This window comes from Athalia rosae, chromosome 8 (genome assembly GCF_917208135.1).
Source record: "Athalia rosae chromosome 8, iyAthRosa1.1, whole genome shotgun sequence".
NCBI classification, from domain to species: domain Eukaryota; kingdom Metazoa; phylum Arthropoda; class Insecta; order Hymenoptera; family Athaliidae; genus Athalia; species Athalia rosae.
In genome coordinates, this window is record NC_064033.1 from 7,354,481 (window position 1) to 7,373,804 (window position 19,324).

The 19,324-nt window shown below is 37.9% G+C and overlaps 2 protein-coding genes across 4 annotated transcripts; one reads left to right on the top strand and one right to left on the bottom strand.

Annotated features, from left to right (window-relative positions):
- Positions 1-5,823: 5,823 nt before the first annotated feature.
- Positions 5,824-7,967, top strand: LOC105683007 (protein ALP1-like). 3 transcript variants are annotated; one of them, XM_048659853.1, is made up of 5 exons: positions 5,824-6,424; positions 6,509-6,746; positions 6,821-7,201; positions 7,374-7,567; positions 7,836-7,967. In XM_048659853.1, the coding sequence occupies exons 1-4, from the start codon at positions 6,198-6,200 to the stop codon at positions 7,458-7,460; spliced, it is 933 nt and encodes a 310-aa protein (XP_048515810.1). In that variant the 5' UTR covers positions 5,824-6,197; the 3' UTR covers positions 7,461-7,567; positions 7,836-7,967. The 3 variants fall into 3 exon arrangements, with proteins under 3 accessions (XP_048515810.1, XP_012250713.2, XP_048515811.1); XM_012395290.2 differs by having other exon boundaries at positions 6,821-7,567; XM_048659854.1 differs by lacking the exon at positions 7,836-7,967 and having other exon boundaries at positions 6,821-7,037; positions 7,374-7,555.
- A 203-nt stretch (positions 7,968-8,170) lies between these two features.
- Positions 8,171-10,220, bottom strand: LOC125502124. The gene is made up of 7 exons (XM_048659855.1): positions 9,914-10,220; positions 9,597-9,723; positions 9,419-9,523; positions 9,076-9,300; positions 8,790-8,961; positions 8,552-8,673; positions 8,171-8,447 (listed from the first exon to the last, which is right to left on the bottom strand). Exons 1-7 carry the CDS (start codon positions 9,923-9,925, stop codon positions 8,188-8,190), a joined length of 1,023 nt encoding a protein of 340 aa, XP_048515812.1. The 5' UTR covers positions 9,926-10,220; the 3' UTR covers positions 8,171-8,187.
- Positions 10,221-19,324: the final 9,104 nt, after the last annotated feature.

A 19,324-nucleotide genomic window follows, 5' to 3' on the forward strand; every position in this document is an offset into this window, starting at 1 on the left:
ATACAAATTATAAAGCAGTTTTAGGTATGTATATTTTTCCAAATATATTTATCATTTATTATTAGTATATTTAATTTATTGTAAATATTTTTTTTAGGTGCTTTACATACTGGATCAGGATGGACACACCTTTCCAAAATGTGTGCTTGTTTAAACATTCCATGTCTTGACTTTAAAACATACAAAAAATACGTGACAGAAATTGGATTAGCAGCTGAAAAAGTGGCAAAATCCAGTTGTATGGATGCAGCAGCTGAGGAAAGAAGATTAACTTTGGAGTAACTTGAGAGTATTGCTGAATTATTGTAATTATCGAGATTCTTTTACATCAAAATTAATTTCAGAGATGCGTTCGGCTTCGTTTTCGAGTGATCGACACCGTTAAAAAATCTGAAAAGAATTCCATAGCTTCCCTATAACACGGCAAAGCGAAAGAGTAAGTTCCAGAAATGTGTTATTTCTAGTTTTCGAGATATTAGGACGCATTGGGATATGACATATTTTGAGATATTAGGACATATTAAGAGACGAAAATATCTCGAAAACTAGAAATAACACATTTCTGGAACTTACTTGTTCGCTTTGCCGTATTATAGAGAAGCTATGGAATTTTTTTCAGATTTTTTAACGGCGTCGATCATCGCGAAAATGACTCGTGAATGCCGCCGCGGAGCGTACACCAAGTAGCGAGCGCGGAGTGCCATATGCGTCCCTATATCTCGAGAACGAATAATAACACATCTCTGGAACTCACTCTATCGCTTTGGAGAGTCATGGAAAAATTATGGAATTTTTTCAGATTTTTTAACGGTGCTATCCATCAGTGTTTTAAAAATCATTCAAAAATTCTTTGTCAAATAAACGAATGATAAATGAACTTTTTCGGCACCATTCATTTTTTTTCCAAATCTATGGCCTCATCCGCGTAAATTCTGAAAAAAAATCAAATTCAACATCATTTTTGACGAAGTTATGATTTTTTGAAGAAACCGCCTCTCAATTTTCCGATTGTTCATAATAAATCGAAATTTGCACTAAATCAAAAATCCTTCGGCACAAAAATCCAACTCTCTATGGACAATCGACATGCCAATTTGAAAAAATATTCGAGAGGTGACTGATCCGGTTCACGTGGAATAGCCCATATATTTTACTTTTCACATTATAATTTTTTTAAAGTTGCAATAGAATATTCGGCTACGAAAATTGTAAATATTTAAATTGTAATCTATTGTATCCCCCCAAAAGGCACCTACGGTGCAAAAAAGTTCACCGAGTACATTAAATGTTAAAGAATAACTACTACTCAAATATCTTCAGTGACAAAAAAGGAAAAATTCATTAATAATTCGAAAAAAAGGATCCAAATCAATTATTGTGCCTAGTACATGTAACTTTGCATCATGCACAGAAGTACTAGAGAAGACTGGAATTAACATACAACGAACAATAATACCAAGTGTAAAAATATAGAATTGGAGAATGAATCAATTAAAATCAATTCAAAGAATGGAAAAAAAAAAAAAAAAAACTGAATTAAATTGAATTAAATTAAAAATAAAAAAATAATAACTTGGAGTACGTGGTTCTTGGCGAGCTAATGTTATATTGCCATACTAGAACTCCGAATTTTTTTTTCCGAAAAAGCTCGCCAAGTCCCACTGCCTCCAAGTTTTTATTTTTTTATTTTTAATTTAATTTAATTTAATTCAGTTTTTTTTTTTTTTTCTTTTCATTCTTTGAATTGATTTTAATTTGTTACGTCTAACGCCTCTCCTTATCTCAACTATCCCACGCTAAACCCGATCTCTCACATCCTCTTCTCCTATTCACCACTGCATATAGATTTGCAACTAAGAATCGTGCGAGTTGCATACGCCACCAACGTATGCAACTCATTGTCAGCTAAAACCCCCTCCTAATTCCGAACCTTACTTCTTCACATCTTCTCTAGTCAAGCAGCTCTCTACTCCTAACCTTCGAACTAGAAACATCTTTCTTTTCCAACAAATCTCCAACAAAGTCAATATACATACCAATAAACAAGTAAATGTGCAACATATCAATCATTAAGTCAAACTTTCACACCTTCCTCACTGTATCCTTTCGGCAAGGGTCGAACCTTTGACAAATTGTTGTCGCGCCCAAAGTCGCACGTTACAAATTGATTCATTCTCCAATTCTATATTTTTACACTTGGTATTATTGTTCGTTGTATGTTCATGCCAGTCTTCTCTAGTACTTCTGTGCATGATGCAAAGTTACATGTACTTGGCACAATAATTGATTTGGATCCTTTTTTTCGGATTATTAATGAATTTTTCCTTTTTTGTCATTAAAGATATTTGAGTAGTAGTTATTCTTTAACATTTAATGTACTTGGCGAACTTTTTTGCACCGTAGGTGCCTTTTGGGGGGATTTGATAACTTTTTGTATGTTGTTGAAGAATATTGTAGTATTGATTATGGTTACGTTTGTATACTATTGTTGTAAGATATTTGATGGGTTGAAAAAAATTTAGTTACCATCACGATTAAGCTTAGCAGATATCAAGAGATTCGGTATAGTACTATGCCTTTGCAATTCAACGATTAATTACTTCGCAGGTCGGTTTCCTATGCTTCGGAGAATGTGTCCTATTTGAATAAGAAGGCTCGGTAGCTGCTAAATTGCGATTTGGAGTCCACGGTTTTTCAGTTCACTAGACATATTTGTGCAATTTTATCACAAGTCGCCAGGTGCAATATCCTTAGATCATAAGTTTGACGAAATGGATCTTGGGTTCGAAGCTGCAGCTTATCAGTGTTTAACAACATACCAGGAGAGAGATCGGTTCCTTTCAGGTAACATGGAAGCAAGGGTCGAATTGTTTGGCATCGGTTTGCTTGGTTCGTGATATCAAAACAGAAAATGATACTTCTTTCATTATCGATATGCTTGTGGGTGAAAGAAGAGTGTTAGTTATGATGAATCGGTACAGTAGGTATGAAATAAAAAGAAAGATAACTTCTACTTATAACTGTTAACTTATGAACAACTGCTAGGCAGATGGCCAGGTTTCAGTTTGGCTGTAGCTTTCACCGATAAATAGGATCAGAGAGGAGCTCTTGGTTCATATTATGCCAGGAAGAAAACTGAATTCTTGCAGGAAACATAAAAGGACATGCTGAGCACTTCAACTTCAGTTTATTGAATAAATGATGACAGAATATTCGTTACAAAACAGCCTGATCACGTTCAAGCTTCTGGTACACCTTTGGTTGATGGTTACATGGTTGGCACGCAGTTATAGTATTTCTGCCCGTCGATACTCCTTCTTGCTCGATAGCAGATACCACTAATCGCAGCAGATGAACCAAAGGTCTCACGTATTGATCCAAATGACAGATATTGAAGTATGCATGACATATTTGAGAAACATAATTATAGCTATATGATTGTACTCTGTACAAGAACTCACCGAGAGAGACTTGTAAACTCATTGGTAGCGTTAGAATACATCATAGCGATAGAGTAGGATCTAGAGTAGGACGCAGGATCTTTGAACCAAAGGATCTTGTAGTAACTGCAAGGAAGATGATACTCCAAACTCATCTTTGCTGAAACTTTCTTCCGTCGACTCAATCGGTGACCGCTCGAAGTAAAAATAAGCACCAGTCATTGCACCAATAGATAACACATCATTCCTGAAAAATAATAGTACAATATGAAAATCATAATCTTTATAATACTTAACTTACAGGATAATAAAATGTGCTAAAATATACTTACATGATAACAGCAGATACGCATCCGCTATTTTTACACACCTTCTTCTCTTTCTCGTCTCTACGGCCGAACTTGTTCTATTTTCTTTCCTATTGGAGTGCACTTTCCAAACACGAATGCTTATAAACATGAGCCGTACGGCATCTGATAGTAAACACTGCATTCCGAATTTTTCTAAAATCCAACTACTGCGATAATATCGGAATGTTGACGCAGTGGTGCTACCGCGACAAATGAAAGCCGAGTTGTACTTTGGATTGACATTTCTCAGTCCACCACGAAAATTCTACGTGCGTGAGCTTCGCTGGCCCGCGTCCACGAGTCCTCTCTGTATATGGCACGAAGCGCAGTGTTCTCCGATTATCATTTTGCCCTAATGTATCTTTAGTTCGAAGCTGAAAGTTGTAAAAGGCGGTCCATTATCAATGTTGTTGAGACATTTATTTCCTAGGTCGATCTGGGGCGCCCTGCGTGTCTGTAAGGAATATAATAGGAATATCTAATTCATTTCAAGTATTGCACTTAGTTCCGCCGGATATATTTTTGTAACTATAAACCCTGCATGCAGCCCTCCTCCTTTCTCATACGGGGTTGGGACCGCCAATGGCGGAGTTACTGACATGCAGGGCTTATAAACGCGATTGCATTGCGTCTGTTTAGTTCGCTTGTTGTAGTTATCTTCATATTCTTACAATATTTCTGGCACTGCCTTTAGATTTGCCGCAAGAAGAATATGTATGCGTCCTAAGCATTTCTTGGCCAGGGTTGTTTTCTGATGTTCGCGTTATTAGCGTTCACCCAGGTAGACGTCCCTTATCGAAGCATGCTTGTATAATGCCCTTCGGTTATGTTGCGGCCATGGTGAAATATCGCACTATCAACCTCTCACACTTTAGTGCAGATCATGATTTTCTCTGTAGGTACTGCTTTTATACCGTAACCATTCATTTTCGTGACTTTTCCATTCTCTACTGAAAATAGCATTAGCTGAATAATTAAACACCTGTTTGCTGATGATATGTCAGTTTTTACGCTCATTTCTTTCGATTCACAAGTACCGCACGATCCTTCGACCGTTTTCCAGTGCGAAAGATTATCATTGATTAGGTCAGATAAGCTCGGTGGTTTTTTGCAAGATTTGGGCAGCGCCAGTAACAGTATGTTACTCCGTTCGATTGAGGTATTAGTGTAACCGCAATCTTTGCAGTGCAGTTTTATCGTGAGCTGGTGCTCAACTATTACGCTGAGATTATCGCAGTGAGAAATTAAACCGGCTAAAAATTCTGAAGCATCTTGTTGCTCATTTGCAGTAAAGTGTTCACCCGCAAGTGCCCTGACAGGAAATACATTTACCGGGGCTTCTGATCTAGCATAACAATCGATCAACATTTTAAAAATATCGTCCGTTTGGTTTTGACGTGATAAATGGTCCCTGAATGTTCTACAGTGAAATATACACTGGATCGTTGCGTCAGCGTAGCAAGAAACGTGATCGACCTTTCGTAAGCCTTTTATTTGCCACAATTTAGCTGCAGTTTTTTCTTCAGCTGGTACCTGACATGTGACAACATCTTTTGCAATCGACCATCTGCAGTCAGCTACTTTCTGTGCTCTTACTGACGTAAGAGGCATTGGTATGAGATCTGGACGATACTCTTTTCTCAATCTATTGTATTCTAAAATGGCTGCCCCATTCGCTAACACAGAGTATGGATCGTAATTGATCAAATGCAGACCTTCTAATGAAGTTACTCGTGAAAGAGCAACGTACACTTGTCCACAAGCAAATACGGAATTACCTGCATCGATTACGGCATTCTTTAAACTCAGGCCCTGACTTTTATGAATTGTAATACCGTAACTGAGGCAAATAGGGAATTGTCTTCGGATAACAAAGGCGCCTTCCATTACCTCAAATTTCACATCAACGCGCTCCAAAATATGTACGACGCCTGTAGCTAAGACAATTGGCACTGTTTTCACGTCGCCGGTATCAGCAGCTCGGGATATGGCCGTTATTGTACCAATAGTGCCGTTGACGAGGCCTAAAGGTGTATTTTCATGCTGACGCTTGACGCTGGTTTCTAGCGTCAAACTCGATCACGTGATGAGAATTTAACATACGCGCCGTCTAGAAAAAATGTAGCGATAAATTACAGCGTTCAGCGTCAAATTTGAGCGACAAATACATTATATAGAATTTTGACGTATCGATGTCACTACTCGACTTTATAGGTTAACGTATGTAATTGTGAGTAAATAAACCTTAAACTTGCTCGTAAACAAATCATGTCTAGTGAATACGATTATCAAATTTGGATTTACGAATGTCAAAAAATTATTCGACAAGCGCAAAGTCGACGTAATAGGGTTATAAATACACTTCTATTGAATGATATAGCTATTCATAAAAAAAAAAAAATATAAAATGAAGAGATTCTGGGTTCATCCATTGTATGAATTTCGACGAGAACATGGATTTTTTGAAGCTGTATTTCCGACACTTTCTTCATATCCTGAAAAATTTGAAAACTACATTCGTATGTCTGCCTCTCAGTTTGACGAATTACTGTGCTTAGTTGGTCCACATGTAATTAAGCAAAACGTCGTGAAAGAACCAATTTCAGCTACCGCTCGACTTGTCATGACTCTGAGGTAAGATCTTGTGTACTTTGTTATTATTATGTACTGCTATGAAGTAAAATAGTATACTAATTATAAAAAATACTTTTATTTCAGATACTTGGCAACAGGTGATTGTATAACATCCATTTCATATCAATATCTTGTTGGCATAGCAACAACAGCAAATATCATTGCTGAAACTTGTCAAGTTATATGGAATTGTCTTCAGCAGAAGGTTTTACCGTACCCTTTAACAACCCGTGATTGGTTAAAAATTGCAAATGATTTTGATAAGTGTTGGCAATTCCCTCATTGCATCGGAGCTATTGATGGAAAACACATACAAATACAGGTATATGCTATTATTCACATACAAGTAAAGTTTATAATAAGCTGTTTATATATTGGTTATGATTATTATTTCAGTGCCCCGACAATTCTGGCTCGTTATTTTATAATTACAAAAATCATCACAGTATTGTACTCCTTGGAATATGTGACGCAAATTATTTATTTTTATTTGTTGATATTGGTGCATTCGGTCGGCGTAGTGATGGTGGCATTTTTCGTGACTCTCAAATGGGTCAAAAATTTGAAAAACGTAAAATGAATGTACCAGAAGCGGAGCTGCTCACCATTGATGGTATGCTTTTACCATATGTGCTTGTCGGTGATGAGGCTTTCCAACTAACAAATTATCTACTCCGACCGTACCCTGGTAGAGGTGGCCTTGATATAGACAAAAGTATCTTTAATTACCGTCTCAGTCGTGCTCGACGAACTATAGGAAATTCCTTCGGCTTACTAGTAAGTTTGTGGAGAATCTTAAAGAAGCCAATTGAAGCTACAGTGGACAATACTGTTAATACAGTCAAAGCGATTATTTGTCTTCACAATTGGCTCCGTAAACAAGATAAAGATAACAATTACATACAAGAAAATATGGTAGATCGGCATGGAGAAAATGGTTTTATTCCAGGACGCTGGAGGGATGAAGTTGGAGAGCATTCCGCACTCCGAGATGCAAGAATATATGGTAATCATTTTAGTTCTCGAGCTGCTGTAACTATTCGCGATGAGTTTCGTGATTATTTTAATGCTGAAGGAGCTATTCCTTGGCAGTATAATCGAACTTCACAATAACTGTCTTCAATTTTAATTATTCTGACATGAGTAAGACAAAACAAATGTAATTTTTTCTCCTACTGACGCCTAAAGTTCGATTTTAGACCCGCAAACGCGGGAGTAAAGTTCCACTTTTATTCCCTCACAGTTGCACACTGCGCTCATACGCACTTGACAACTGTGAGGGTATAGAGTGGAACTTTTGTCCCTTGTTTACGGGTCTAAAATCGAAGTTAAGGCGTCGGTAGGACAAAAAATAGTATGTGCTACTAATTACTATACTATTAATTACTAACTTGAATGTTGTGAATTTCAGATGATTATAATATCAACATTAATAATTATAAAGGTCAACTGATAGCCGAAATTGACACAATATATTTTGTAAAAATAACATTAAAGTTAAAATTAAATTTGGATTAAATCTTCTCTTCAAATTATTACTCACTTCAGTTTACTTATTTGTTTATTTATTTATAAAGTGTACTTATAAACAACAAATATATGGCAATGAATAAATTTTTTTTATCATAGGAACTGTGTTAAACAAAAATACTTCAAACAATCATGTGGCTTAATTTTATTCTTATTAAGACGATAATATTGCGTATTTTTTCTTAATGTAATGACTTTGGTTTTTTTGTATCACGTAATCTCGAAAGATCTCACTAGCAGTGCTTTACAGCTTCGTAAACGATGTCTGTAAATTGTTTTATTATATCGATTTGTCCCTGCTGAGGTAACTGGCGTATTTGGTTGCCTATCCCAATGAGAAAAGCACCAACCGTATCAATTTTTGGGGGTTCCGGCAGTGTTAAAGGCACATTTTCGCGGCATAAAGCGTCTGCTATGCGATTCAAAGCGCTTGCTGAATCAATTGCATCGTCTTTGTTAGAGCGTCGACGCTTTTGACCGTTGCCTACGACGCCTGAAATCGATAAAAATGAATTGATTTTCATATTACAGATATTAAAATCTATGACTTTTTGTTTTTCAAGTGAATTTCTTCAATACTTTCATAAATCAATTTACCGCAAGCTTGGCTCCTTCCAAGATCTTCGTCACCTGTTTCACTGAAAGTATCATCAATTGATGAATCGATGTCAGCGTTTCCATCGTCGGTAACACTTCCCTGTGTTACATTACTGCTTGTGCTGGAAGACAAAAAAAATAAATGAATAATTTACAATTACAAACCTAAGTAAACAGAAATTCCTGTACAGAGTTGACGCGCTCACGTCATTGTCACATTTAATATTAGATTACTTACTTTCTTATTAAACAAGTATCTCTTAGAAACTCGCAGCAGTTATAAAACTTCCATTGATCCTGAGATGTTACTGCAGCTGAACCACTAGCGCGGTATTCAGACTGAATAATCCTTCGGTAAGTATTACGTATGCTTTTGAATTTTATTTTAGCTTCGGCGGCACTTATTTTCCCTGATGGAAGAAATTTGAATTTATAAAATTTTACTTTACAGTTTCTTTTAATTAATACTGGAATTTAATTCTCGTGAAAGAAAAACTACAAATGATACGATAATTTATTTTTACCATTCAAGGCTGCAGCTACTTCTTCCCAAAGCTTAGCTTGTGTTTCTCGTGATCGTTCTTCTACTGGAATGTTAGAATTCCACGAAGGAATTCTAACTTGAACCTCAATAATTAAGTGTTCAACATCCGCATCGCTTAACTTTTTTCGATTTGTTTTAGGAGCTGTCAGCTTGCGTCGTTTAGATTGGTTTTTAGTTGTTGGTGTAGTTGTTGTTGGCGAAATAACTGGAATATATCATCAAATAAAAATGCATGAACATATTACTACAAAAAGATGAGAAACTAATCTCAATTCAGTTACAATATCATATACAAATTAAAATACTATTAAAATATTACTAACGTAAATTTTGACATGTATTTTCTTTGTTTCCATAAATGGAATCTTCAATCAGTCCCTCGCTTCCGTCTGGAAGAATTCCTCGCCGAATAATTGTTTCCTTGTCGTCTGAAAATAACACATGTATAATTTTTAATAATTGTTTAACTTTTTTGTTATACTACAATTTCTAACAACAAACCTGAAAGAGGATAAACATAATAATTTTCATCCAAGTGTATATCTCCATAATCACTTAAGCATGGATGGTCTACGTAATCATCACAAGGCATTTCACATAGTCCACATGTGAAATGAACGTGTAGTTCCTAAATTAAAACAAAAAGTTAAAATAAAAAGCGATTAGAATATTTTTTCTTTCTCTTACTTAAAAGTTGATTTTTTTTATTCAAACATATGCACATGTCTTTTGAAAAATAATTACGTTTTTCATAAGTTATTCTACTACTAGGTTATTGTATTATACTAGTATATTAGTTAATTTTAATTGATATTTACCTCATAACTCATTGTAAGTATTTTAAACAATCACAGTAACAATTAATATTGTGACTGGTTACGTAGAATAAAACTGTATTAGCTATTTTTAAATATTTATCAGTATTTGTTTGCACTCGCTAGTTTGATGCGATTGTTCGAACTTCGAGTTACGTTGACGCTAAACCCGGCAAAAAAGCTAAATTATGTTTAGCTTTATCGCTACATCTTTTCTAAAGGGCGCGAATGTTAAATTCTCATCACGTGATCGAGTTTGACGCTAGAAACCAGCGTCAAGCGTCAGCATGAAAATACACCTTAACGTAACATCAATGTTCCGTCTAATCATTATCTTCGAACCAATTTTCACAATAATCATTTTTGCAAGACCTGCAGTTCGAGAACTGTCTTCGTCATCCGTGTTTAACATTTTCTGAACTTTTTTTTTGAAGTACGGTGGACAATCAACCGTATCATGAGCCAATAAGTGTATCTCGTCAGTCTGAATTGCGCTCAACATAGCTTCATTGAGAACACCTCACTTACGACACGTGGGAAGTAAACAGACTGTGTCGATAGGTAAATTATTTATATAGTTGCAAAGTTCTCGTATTCTGTCTCTGAACTCGGTTGCTTTGAATATGATTTTCCTCGATGACAACATTTTCGTGTCCATATCAGTAACGATCCCAAGGCGTATTCGTGTGAGTATCTCGTGATAAGTTCGATCATTCTTTTGCCTCATATTGATCGTCAGTTCGTCGTATGTAAATAAATTACACCACAGATCCACACTGCCCATTGCACCTATGAGTTTTTCGAAATCGGTGTTCGATAATTTTGTGAACGAGGGTCCCTCGTGAACTGGTGTAAGTTGTAGCAAATCGCCGAAAAGGAGAATATGCTTATTACCAAACCAACCATCTTCACAGTCTGCGGTATTGAAGATTTCGACTAATCGAAGATGTATGTACATAAACGTTACTTTCGAGATCATCGAAACTTCGTCTATCACTATCAGGGCAACGTTTCTGAGTTGGTCCCGTATGGTTTTATGGACCGCATCTGACAGCTGTTTGTATTTTGGAGTGCGGCCGTGTTCAACTGGCAATTGAAAAAGCCTATAAACAGTCAAGCCGTCAACATTGAATGCTGCTATTCCGGTTGGTGCGGTTATTACAGTATCTTTACTAGCATGCTGCTTAATCCAGCATCTGATAGTTTTAATGAGAAAGCTCTGACCAGTTCCTCCCTCGCCACTGACGTAAAGACGTAGGATTTGATTTGAACCCACCAGTTTGATAACCTGATCAAAAACTCGTTTCTAATCCATGTTTAGCTTGCCTATCATTTCTGAAACGTCTACAGTTTCGACTTTCTCAGCAGCGTCTTTGAATTCTTTCATTGCACCTTCAGCCTCGATAGGTACGCAGCCGAGTGGTACAGTGTCGCTATTTTGTGAATTATCATAGTCTTTCGCATTATCTGCGAATTGTTTGTCAATCATTTCCTTCACATATTCCATACCTTTTTGTACCTCGGTTATGCGTTCGTGATATTCTAGTGCTTGTGCAAGTTCTAATTGCATTGACTGAAATGACTCAGCATAAGTATCGCACCCGTTGCGGAGTTCATCTACATCTCTCCATGGTTGAAAGAGTAGCAGCAAGGCGTAGAAATAACGTTCGGGTTGAATATTCACGTTATTTTTGTAGTGATTTACTAGGCATGGACGCTTACGCTTCTTTAAGTACAGCGACTTGCCCATCGTATAATATTCTACATCTTGACCTGTGGACTCTACCTTAGTTATGTCGTACCATTGTACGACATTGTAGAGGTTGGTAGCTTCCAATTTCTTTGGTCGTGCGGGATAATGCGTATCGACTAACGAATCACAAAATATTTCAGTGGAATCGGCCTCCAAGGCTTCGATTTCCTTACGAGATTTTACTTTTCTATTTCTGATTATGTTCACGTCAACCCACCTGATGGTAGTTACCGGATCTGTGCCATACAAAGCGATTCCTAATAGAGTATTCGCGGCTTCAAGAGCTCCACACTCTCTATGATTCAACATGCGCGAACCAAAATTCCAGAGACGCTTACACAGAGATTTCGTGGAATTTATGTCTTCAAAAGTCGTGACTGAGTTGCTTTTTTCAGGCTTAGCAACGTATTTGGTGACCTACAGATTCAGGAGTGTAGATTTTTCTCCGATGAACTGGATGTCCATATTCCATTCCCAGGCCGTAAGAATTGCCGGGTTGTAGTCGTTGATATTGGCTTTCTTTTCGGAGCGGGGCAGGTCATACGCTCGGCTTTTAGACTTTAGCGTCCGTCTACCAGCAATCGAAATGGCCACTTCTCGCATAACGAAATTATTCGTGATTGGTCTAGAAAACCCGAAACGACACACTTTTCCAATTTTGCCATTTTTGTTTGCTTTAATTAGCGAACAATAGGAATTATGTGTATGCCGTTGATGTGTATTAACACGACGATGGAGGTTTGGTGAAACATTTTTAGATGGCATTCTGCAAGTAGCATATTTGAGAATGAAGTTCGCTACTTCTTGATTGGAAGACGTTCCAAGAATCGGAGCGTCTTTGATCCAGATCATTAAATGAAAATGCTGCGTTCCTCTACCTTGGTATTCTCGCCTCCAGAAGAAATGCGTTACTTCCCCAATGGGTTTATCTGGAGAACATATGAAATCGAGCATAGCCTTGAACTTTTTTTCGATAAATCTGGATGCAGACACTGGATCAGAGGCCACCAACTGACGAGGTGACATCTTTGCGGCGGAGGAGCCGCCGACTTTGCGTAGATATTCTGTCATATCCGACCACAACCATTCGCTTGGACTTAATGTGAGGAACTCTGTCGCCGGTCCGTAATTATATATCATGCAGGATACGTCATTTCTTGGCCTACTCCAATATTGCTCCGTATTACGCAGTCTTGCAAATATAGCATTCAAATTTCCTTCCAACTCTTCCTTGGAAAGCTTACTCAAATAACTTGCTGCGGTAAATTGCTCCTTTGGATTAATGATATTTAATTTGTGATAAATACCACCGCTTAGTTGTCTGTTGTTAGCATCGTTCAATAGATAGAAAAGGTATTGTTGATCGGTTCTGAATTGTGAATGCTTTGACATAAGTCTCGATTTGATAAATTCGAAATGAGTAAGACGTTTGGGTCTATCTCCGTGTTGTCTGTTACAACCGTAAGAATATAAGTGCGGTAACATTGCAAGTCTAGTGTTTTTTCACGGTTATCTAATAGCACGTCGTGAATTCTCAACATTTAATAGAGATTTGTCGCCGTTTCATTTCCTTTTTTTTTCGTACATCGGATATATAGTAAACTGTTCGTACAGCGCATCCGATGCCGAAGCCTGAGTGAGTAACGCTGTACGCTCGTCAGCTTCTATTTCATCGTGAATCTCGTTTTTTTCGACTAAAGGATCGTCTTCGTGATCAGAAACTGTGTTTGTATCTCGATTGTCTTGTATTTGGAATTCCACTTCTTTTACATTGGCCAGCAGAAGATCAGCTGATGCTGGCAGCTCGATTTCCGAATACTGAGGATTATTCGCTTTGAGCCAGACTAACGCTTCCCACACTTTATTCATATCGACTAGTTGTTCCCAAACCAATTTTGATTTTGTTGGGATACCACGAACCAGGATGTAAAATTCGTGTTCGAGATTAATTGGATCCGTTTGACGGCAAACTTTTTTCAAAGTTTTTTCGAGGGGCAGGGGCAAATGAAATGTTCTGCCCTTAACTTTTTGCACCATCTCTCTGTAAGGTAAATTTTTTTTTGCCACGGTGCCCATTCTTTGAATAGTTTGGAATGCCTTCGCTCTCTGAATCAAAATTCGCTCGTTATCATTTAAGCACGACATAACTTCAGGTACCGACTCGGTAGCAAGTTTATTTAATATGCATTTCGGTAGCATATTGTCTTGGCGAAGCTTTGGGAGATAGTAATTGCAAACATAATCGCAATCGTTACCTCGAGCTGCGACGTGTTGCATCAATTTTGCCCATAAGAGACTGGTCATAGGTTTCCTGAATTTCTGAACGTCCGTGACCTCTCTTTGGAAACAGAGTTTTTCGCAGGATACACATACGTACCGCGGAGTATCAATAGATCGCTTTGTTAATGTTTTAAACGTGATAATGTACTTGGATTTTATATTTTCTTCGTTGAGATCTAATTCCTGTGTAACATTACTCGCGATCGTATTTGCTTTGCGTTGGGCAAATTCTGAGGTTTCTTTCAGTTTCGTTACGTCACCTTCGTCTAGAGCTTTGTCTATGGTGAGTATTTTCTCGAAACAGTTCACTGATTTGCATACTAACCGTTGTATGTATCGCACCGAAGGGAAATGTGGTGCTAATACCTGGACAGGTAAAAATATTGATTTGCAGATGGCGTCATCCATGTAACACACTTGTGAATGACCTAACTCAACGTCTACGTGTTCCACCGTACAATCCAATTGCACAATGAATTTATGGAAATTTTTCAACGTGCACGTCAATATGATTTGCAGAAAACTAACGTACTTGGTCAGTTGATGTATATCTTGAGTTTCACACGTGTTACCGCAAAGCCAACTTTTTTTCATGCTTTTTAATTTTTTCGTTGTATCGACCAATGGTGAGATATTTACTGCTTGCCCCGTTCGGTTGATTATGATTGAGTCTGATAATTGAACACTCCTGTATGCAGCTTCTGCAAAATAGGGTTCACCAGAAGCAATATGTTTGGATGGACCGCATATAGCATCTAGCTAATCCTCAATATTGTGATCGGGACATTCGGCAGCTTTTGTTGAAAAAATTTGCGCCTGCTTCTGGACGATCAGTCATTTTTTTTTTAACATAATGATGTTACATTCTCTCTCATGGAGACACCAATTTATCATGGATTCCGCTTTTAACCTGCTCTCGATTTGGCATTGTTCACTTATTCTTGGTAAGATCTTTGCTACATATTTCTTTTTGGATTGCCTTACTGCCTTCGAGTTTGTTGCTCGGATAAGACGATATTTCGTGGGGATTCTGCTAGCGACACTCATTTTTTGCCTCACGTTATCATTTTTCTTGGTTCGTATGTGGTAAAATTCATTATATTGCATCTGCAAATCGCGACGGCGTAAATAATTAGCTCTCAGTCGCGCGCGTTTTCTTTCTGTTTGGGAAGTGTACCGTTTACGGAGCCGTTCACGTTCTTTCTCAATGTTGGACATATAACGTTTACGTTTCAGAGTTCGCTGATGATCAATGCCAAGCAGATATCTATTTTTTTTTCTAGCAAGGCGTTTTTCTTCATCCAAGACATAACGGTCTCGCTGTCGAGCCCTCAGCTTTTCATTATTCGAATGATAACATTTTCTATTTTGTTCTCTACGTTTTTCAAGGTCTGAAATACGCTCATCGACGAGCGTTTGTTCTTGATGATCATGAGTCTGATCATTTACAACCGACGATACGTGTCCTAATCTATTGCTATCATGTGGTTCCACTGAGGACTTATCTGAGGATCTATTTTTATGAATCGATTTCCGTGGCTTATCATCATCATCTTGTTTAATATTATCGTCATCATTATTATTATTCACATCCTTTTGCGGTGGATGGGTATTTTTTTTGACGGTGCTTTATTTCTGATCTGTGCTATCTCGTCCGATAAAGTTCTCTTCTTACGTTGTTCTACACATTGTCCCCCGACATCTTCGCCAGGTGCCTGACGTTTTCTAGAGGAATCAGTATTTACCAAAACAATATTTCTTTTCTTGTTGATGCATGGGAAGTTTTCCATAAGGTTGCTTTCGAATATTTTTAGCAGATGTGTTCGCATCTGAGAGATATCGTTATTTTTTCTTGATGGCTTCTGACCATTAATAAGCGATATCGCGAATGCAATAGCAAAGACTCCGCAGTCGGATCCATTACTTTGCTGTTGGACTTGAGGGAATTTGATACGTTTGCTCTGAAACTGATAGAAAGGAAACAGTTTTTTCAAGTATATCTCATGGTGTTCATGAAGAGTCTTTCTGTTTAATGAATCGTATATGCAGAGTGATTTACCGTCAAAACAACTGCACACCCAGTGCCCGTCTAATCCTGTATTACCGCTATGCAGTATTTGCACATGCTTTACGTTCGATGAAACTGGCTTAATTGTGTCCGGCATTTGAACTCTCCACGTTTTTCGGGGTAAATATGACGAACATTTTTTGACGATATGACTAAAATAATCCATGTGCAGGTCAGTCAACCACCCACCTGATGTTATTATGTCTTTGGACGTAGCATCCAAATGCGGTGTAGGGCGAACCGCGCTCTTTTGATTTTCAAGAGATATCTTCTCTCTATTTTTATTAACAGAAGGATCTTGTGTTGTGAGACAAGTCTTATCATTGACTAACTGATTGTCATTGCGATTAAGAACGCAAAGAAAAGTTACCAATACCGATTCAGGCGGTTTGTTGACTTGTTTTGCTGATTGTTCAGTACGTCGTTTTTTTGCGCTGTTCTGCAAATCTTTCCGCAGCTTTTTATTTTGCCTAACCTCATTTGTCAAGCGATTGATTTCACGTGGCATTTGAGGTTTGGGAGAAGAGATGACCTTGACCGCCGAAGCGCTATTTATTCCGTCCACGTATGGAAACTGTTGGATTGCATTGTTTTTGAATAATTTCAACAAATGTGCCCGCATAAGGGTTGCATGATATGTTACCTGATCAGGTTTTTCCTCATATATAAGAGAAATGGCGGAAGCAATCGCAAATACTCCACAATCAGACCCATTGGGCTGTCGCTGTACTGTAGGAAATTGTACAGGATTCTGGTGGAAGTTATAGAAGGGAAACAACGCCCTTAAATATATTTCGTGGTCCTTGTGGAGCACCTTTGAATTCATAGAATCGTATATGCATATCGATTTTGTATCGTAGTAACTACAAACCCAGTGTTGCGCTCCATGCGTGCCACTGTGCAGAATTTGCACATGCTTGGTGGTAGGTGATACAGGTTTCATCGTACCTGGCATCTGTACCCGCCACGTCTCCTGAGGTGCATATTCTGAAAATTCTTTCAGAAGCATTGAAAAATGATCCATATGATCATCATACAGCCATTCACCAGATTCAATGACATTTAGTAGCCTGTCGTTAACAACTGGTATCTGCAAACTGACCATGATTGCGAGTTGGTTAATCGTTTAGTTGAAAGTCCTCTATCTCTTTGTATTGTGCGTAAAGCAGCAATATGTTGCGCGTAAAGCAGCAATGCGTTGTTTGCAGAGCAACAACTGATCTGATTGCGTAAAGCAGCAGATTGTGGCGCTTAGAGCAGCCTTTCTCGGAATCGTGAGATTTCTTGAGATGGAGGACGTCCTAACCTAACTAACCTATTTATCCTAACGCACCTAATTATTAATAGACCCACGCGACCTAGCCTAGCTAATCCCTTACTAATGCAAATGCACTTGTTACAATTAATAGGGTGTGGGTTGTTCTCTCGCGACTCTAACTCTGAAAATTATTGAAACTTTATGAAAACAACGTAATCCAAAAGTGCACTCCACAACCTCAGCTACGAAATTGGAGCTGTCATCGAGAGCGAACCATGATATATTGGATTCCGATAGCGCGAGATCTCATTCGTAACTGTACCTACGGTGAACGAGACACTTGCCATTGGTCGGAGACTAGGGAATTTACGCTCAGTGCTGATTTCAAACAATGTCGGCTACATTCCGATATTAGTTGTAAGCGCTGGGATTCACTAACTTTTCGGTAAGGTTGGACCGAGCGGTACGGTACCGAAGGCCTATCAGATCTCGGTAATTCAGCGGTAATTCAGATTCACCGAGATCTGATTGGCCTTCGGTATCGTACCGCTCGGTCCAACCGTACCGAAAAGTTATTAAATAGGTCCCCTGTCAGTAATGTTTTGTCTCACTACTGGACTTTCCACAAGCTCCGTTCCTCTTCCTCTAGATTTTCAGCGCTTCCAGCTCATATCGGAACATGGCCATCGTTTCGTGCAACCACGCTCCGCTGTGTTTGTTAACGCTGTAACGGTCTCTCGATCGTCACCAGAGTTTTAAGAAATGAAATAGATTGATCAAATAGGTACACATATATATGTATATTATATAAGAATATTTATTGAAGGAAAGATATATGTATATATTAAATCGTCATTATTATACTTTGCTCGAAATTGATTGTCAAGAATTTATTAATGTAAATGTTGTATAAATTAAAAATGTGTTTTTTGATAAATATAAAAATTGGCCGTTGAGCTCATGGAATACTTCCCTTTAATCATTCACGCAGTCACACATTCATATAAATTAACACATCACAAATACAATTATTGATCGATCGCGCTTCGTCTAGTATAAGGTAAAATAGAGATATTGAGACAGTTTTATTTTTTGTTGTAAAATTTAAGACGTCTTTGTAGCTGTACGTCTGATTGCCAAGTCCTTTATAATCGAGCCAAATCTTTAGGAAACCTCGGTACACCCGCAAGTCCCACTTCTCCCGAAACTCCTCCGAAACTCCTCCGAAATTGTTGGTTTTGTGGTTGCGTATGGTCGGTGTGTTGCTTGATTGATCGAGATCGATCTTTTGTGGATTCGGAACCGGACCATCCAGTGCATAAGTTTGGATCCACATCCACTGCGTTACTTTGCATCAATTTGTCGTGGTTTAAGATCTTTGTATAATAACGTGGATAGTTTACTATGAATTCAACATGCCGTCCTCTGGTTTCTGCTGGTGATGCTGTGTGGCTATTACGATATTACAACGCTGTCATCAACGTTGAACGCTTTTGAAAAGTTCGAATGAGAAAGGAAGAGTCGTTTTTATGACAGCATTGTTTTCTACTGTTTTTGGTTGTGTTGGGCTCTTTTTCATTTCTCTTTACTCTTTGTTCAAGGTGAGCTACATTTGTTTGATAATATTAGTATGACTATAATTATTGCTGTTGTCATTGTTATTATCATTATTACAGGGCTTGTCTCAAATCAACAGTCAGCGGGTTTTGCGTTAGATCTGCTATTCCTAAATGACAGTGAACTGACAGTGAAACGACACTATGACGTAGGCTGTGCAGCCGATTCCATCTACGGTAGCTTTAGAGATGAGTCGATGGAGAAGTTGCACAAAGATAGATCTCAACACAACATTGTCAGATAGGCAAACATTCAATGACAGTAATACATTTTTAATAACAAAAAATCAGCTGTGGAACTGATGATGATGTATGAACCCTCGTGAGCATTGCTTCATCCTTTTTCTTTTTTTCCTTCATTTATTTTTCAGGACTATTCCTTGGCTGTAATTTTTGTGAATTGTAACAGAACTTGAGGCAACTGAAATCAACTGTCACT

Excerpts from the sequence above, each read along its gene's own strand:
- LOC105683007 (XM_012395290.2), top strand. The coding sequence starts at position 6,198 with ATGAAGAGATTCTGGGTTCATCCATTGTATGAATTTCGACGAGAACAT. Across the intron at positions 6,425-6,508 it reads CGACTTGTCATGACTCTGAG|ATACTTGGCAACAGGTGATT; the intron begins GTAAGATCTTGT and ends CTTTTATTTCAG. Across the intron at positions 6,747-6,820 it reads GAAAACACATACAAATACAG|TGCCCCGACAATTCTGGCTC; the intron begins GTATATGCTATT and ends TTATTATTTCAG.
- LOC125502124 (XM_048659855.1), bottom strand. Across the intron at positions 8,674-8,789 it reads GATACTTGTTTAATAAGAAA|CACAAGCAGTAATGTAACAC; the intron begins GTAAGTAATCTA and ends TTTGTCTTCCAG. Across the intron at positions 8,448-8,551 it reads TGGAAGGAGCCAAGCTTGCG|GCGTCGTAGGCAACGGTCAA; the intron begins GTAAATTGATTT and ends TATCGATTTCAG.